We start from the raw sequence: 3,797 nt of genomic DNA, 5'->3' as shown, positions 1-3,797 counted from the left end.
GGGGGACTCATATTGTTAAAAAACCTCATAAAGTGACATTTCCATACCAGGGGACCTTTAAAATATTAAATATTGCACAGTAATGAAATTGCACAGAATTTCGAGTCTAGTATTGAGCAGCCCTACTTCAGAATATTGTGATATTTGCAGTAGCAGTGGATTTTAAGTATGAATGTCAGCATACTCACTGTCTGAAGTAAAAATGAACACCAACTGTATGCCACGCAATTCTTCTTTCACTCTTCGCACACTTTTGCATCCAAGAGTCCTCCTGCAGGTGAGTGCTTTCACACCTGTCCGCACCTTGACAACCACCTTGCTCCTTCGTTCCCTTCCTCTGGCTTCTACAAATCCACAGCGCCCCCCTAGCCCTTGTCTGTAAGTCCCGCTGACGCGCTTCCACCTCTGGCTGCCGCTGGCTTTCTATAGGAACCCAGACCTGCTCGGGTAGCGAGGGCTTTCCTTTGCAGCGCGCTTTAGCTTACGCATCTGCAAGACCGCCTCAATGACCTGACAACCTTCCCTCTCAGTGTGCACTCAAGAGGCCGTCGCCGACATCGTCTTCATGGTCGACGGCTCGTGGAGCATCGGCACCGAGAACTTCAAACAGATCCGGAAGTTCCTGTACACGCTGGTCGACAGCTTCGACGTCGGCCCCGAGCACGTCCGCATCGGCCTGGTGCAGTACAGCACGACTCCTCGCACCGAGTTCCTGCTCAACACCTATCAGAACAAGACGGACATCCTGCGGCACGTCGACACCTTGCCTTACATGGGGGGCGGCACCCAGACGGGCCAAGGCTTGGACTTCATGCTGAGTAAGCACTTTGTGGCGACAGCCGGGAGCCGCTGGGACCAGAAAGTGCCGCAGATCGCCGTGGTGATCACTGACGGCAAATCGCAGGACAACGTGGAGTCCCACGCCCAGGATCTGAAGAGAAGGGGAATCATTTTGTACGCAATCGGTATCAAGGATGCGGATGAGGAGCAGCTGAAGGAGATAGCCAACGAGCCGCACAGTCAGCACGTCTACAGCGTGTCGGACTTTGCAGCCCTGCAGGGGATTTCTCAGAGCATCGTCCAGACGCTTTGCACGACCGTGGAGGAAGTCAAACGACAACTCCTGCAAGTGTCTCAAGGTAAAATGGGTCGTAACACACAGCTTGTGGAGATCTGACTCAACTTGTATCTGAGGTCTTTAATTTGTCTTATTAAAATGTCAGAAAATGATGAAAAATGGGGATCAGTGTTTCCCAAAAAGGCCAACATGACGTCCTCAAATGTCTTGTTTTTGTCTCCAGCTCAAAGATATTCAGTTTCTGTCCCAGAGAGAAGAAACTAAAACATATTCACATTTATTTTTACTTTGTTTTCTAAAAAAATCACTCAAACTGATTCGATTAGGAAAAAGTAAAATGTGTCGTGATACACAGCTTGTGGAGCTCTGACTCAACTTGTATCTGAGGTCTTTAAATCGTCTTTAAAATGTCAGAAAATTGTAAAAAATGTGGTTCAGTGTTCCCCAAAAAGCGAGAAAGGGGAGATACTGGAGTTCCCTATTCGGAGGGTGTTGGCTATCTCCTGAAAATGGCCCTAGCTATCCACTGCAGTTGTCGAGCATACAGGGATGGGGGGTTCATCCCCCCCCCCCCCCATCCCACACAGAGGAATTACATGTTGCTCAGCTTGCTGACTTTTTCTCTTTCTTGTCCAGAATGTGCCAAAGCCACCGTGGCCGACATCGTCTTCCTGGTCGACGGCTCCTCCAGCATCGGCGACACCAACTTCCAGGAGATCAAGGTGTTTCTCCGAAGTGTCATCTCAGGCCTGGATATCGGCGCCGACAAAGTCCGGATCGGCGTGGCTCAGTACAGCGATGAGCCGTACCAGGAGTTCCTGCTGAAGGACCACATGGACAAGAACTCGCTGCTGGCCGCCGTGGACGCGTTTCCCTACCGGCAAGGCGGCACGGAGACGGGCAAGGCCATCGACTTCCTCCAGCAGCAGTACTTCACGGAGGCCGCGGGGAGCCGAGCCGGCCAACGGGTGCCTCAGATCGCCGTCGTCATCACCGACGGAGACTCCGCGGACGATGTGGTGCAACCGGCCCAGAGCCTGAGGCAGCACGGAGTCCTGGTGTTCGGCATCGGGGTCGGAGAAGCCAACATGGAGCAGCTGGAGTACATCGCTAACCGGCCACGGAGACTCTTCCTCCACTCCATCGCCAGCTACCAGGCTCTGAAGAGGCTCACGGAGGGTCTGCTGAGGACCGTCTGTGTCTCGGTGGTGGATCAGACCGAAGGTAAGGCAAGACCTGAAGAACTCAAAGGTCTTGTGAGTATCAGAACTTAAAGGTCCCTTATCAACCGCGTCTGGACTGAATGACAAGTCAATCCGTACCTCGTGTTATAAATATCATTTATAACACATTTATTAAATAGATTATACTTTTACTTTATTGATCCCATATGGGGGAATTACAATTTACACTCTGTTGTACAGTTACCTTTTTGAAAAAGGGTAACTACTCTTCTGAAGAGGAGAAACTACATAAAGGGTGATTACCATTTTGAAGAGAAACTAGCCTTCTGAAAAGGAGTAGTTACCCTTCTGAAAAAGGGTAAGTACTCTTCTATAGAAGCGTTTTTTCTTATGAAAAAGGGTAATTATACCCTAGGGTAGTTACATTTTAACTAGCCTTTTGAAAAAGGGTAACTACCAATACTGATATTTTTCAGAAGGGTAGTTACCTTTGAAAAAGATTAACTACAAAAAGTGTAACTATCCTTCTGAAAAAGTGTAACTACTCTTCTGAAGAAGTGTTTTTTCTTCTGAAAAAGGGTAACTATACCCTAGGGTAGTTACACTTTAACTACCCTTTTGAAAAAGGGTAACAACCAATACTGATCTTTTGAAAAAGATTAACTACAAAAGTGTAACTACCCTTCTGAAAAAGGGTAACTATACCCTAGGGTAATTACACTTTAACTCCCCTTTTGAAAAAGAGTAACTACAATAAGTGTAACTACCCTTCTGAAAAAGGGCAACTAATCATTCATTAGTCTTTCAACAACAGTAACTACCCTTTTGAAAAAGGGTAACTACCAACAGTAACTACCCTTTCTAACTGTTGTTTTCTTTCAGCCTTGGCGGAGACCTTCGCGGACATCTTCTTCCTGGTGGACAGCGGCGTGACGGCAGCAGAGTTCCAGCAGATCAGAACCGTCCTGGTCCGACTGGCCAACCAGCTGAACCTGGGCGCGTCCGCCTACCGCCTGGGCCTGGCCCAGTACGGCCAGGACGTCAAGGTGGAGTTCCTCCTGAACGCCCACCAGACCAAGGAGGAGACCCAGAAGGCCGTGAAGAACTTCCGCCAGAGGAAGCTTCAACCCAACGAGCCCCGCCGACTGGGCGGCGCGTTGGCGTACGCCAGCACTCACTTCTTCACCAAGGAAGCAGGAAGCCGGGCGCATCAAGGCTACCGAGAGTTCCTGGTTGTCGTGAGTGGGAAAGACTCGGACGATCCGGTGTATAAGGAGTCGCGTCTGATCAAAACGTCCGGGGTCACCGTGGTGGGGTTGAGCCTCGGAGCGTCGGAGCAGGAAATGCGTCTCATAGCCACCTCGCCGTACATCTACACATCCATCAGCAACATCGTCCCCACGCTGAGGGCGACCTTTGAAACAGAGGAAATGCAGTTAACTCAAACTCTAGGTAAGGTTATTATTATTATTATTATTATTATTATTATTATTATTATTATTATTATTATTATTATTATTATTATTATTATTATT

General features: G+C 48.6%; 1 protein-coding gene across 1 annotated transcript; it reads left to right on the top strand.

Annotated features, from left to right (window-relative positions):
* Positions 1-459: 459 nt before the first annotated feature.
* LOC117941043 (collagen alpha-4(VI) chain-like) lies at positions 460-3,714 on the top strand (the record flags this gene model as incomplete). The annotated part of the gene is made up of 3 exons (XM_034866143.1): positions 460-1,139; positions 1,715-2,302; positions 3,145-3,714. Coding segments are annotated over exons 1-3 (1,732 nt in total), but the record flags the coding sequence as incomplete, so codon positions are not given.
* Positions 3,715-3,797: the final 83 nt, after the last annotated feature.

This window comes from Etheostoma cragini, unplaced genomic scaffold (assembly GCF_013103735.1).
Source record: "Etheostoma cragini isolate CJK2018 unplaced genomic scaffold, CSU_Ecrag_1.0 ScbMSFa_4089, whole genome shotgun sequence".
Classification (NCBI taxonomy): Eukaryota; Metazoa; Chordata; class Actinopteri; order Perciformes; family Percidae; genus Etheostoma; species Etheostoma cragini.
Note: the sequence above shows the minus strand (reverse complement) of the source record. Positions and strands in the feature narration are given on the sequence as shown.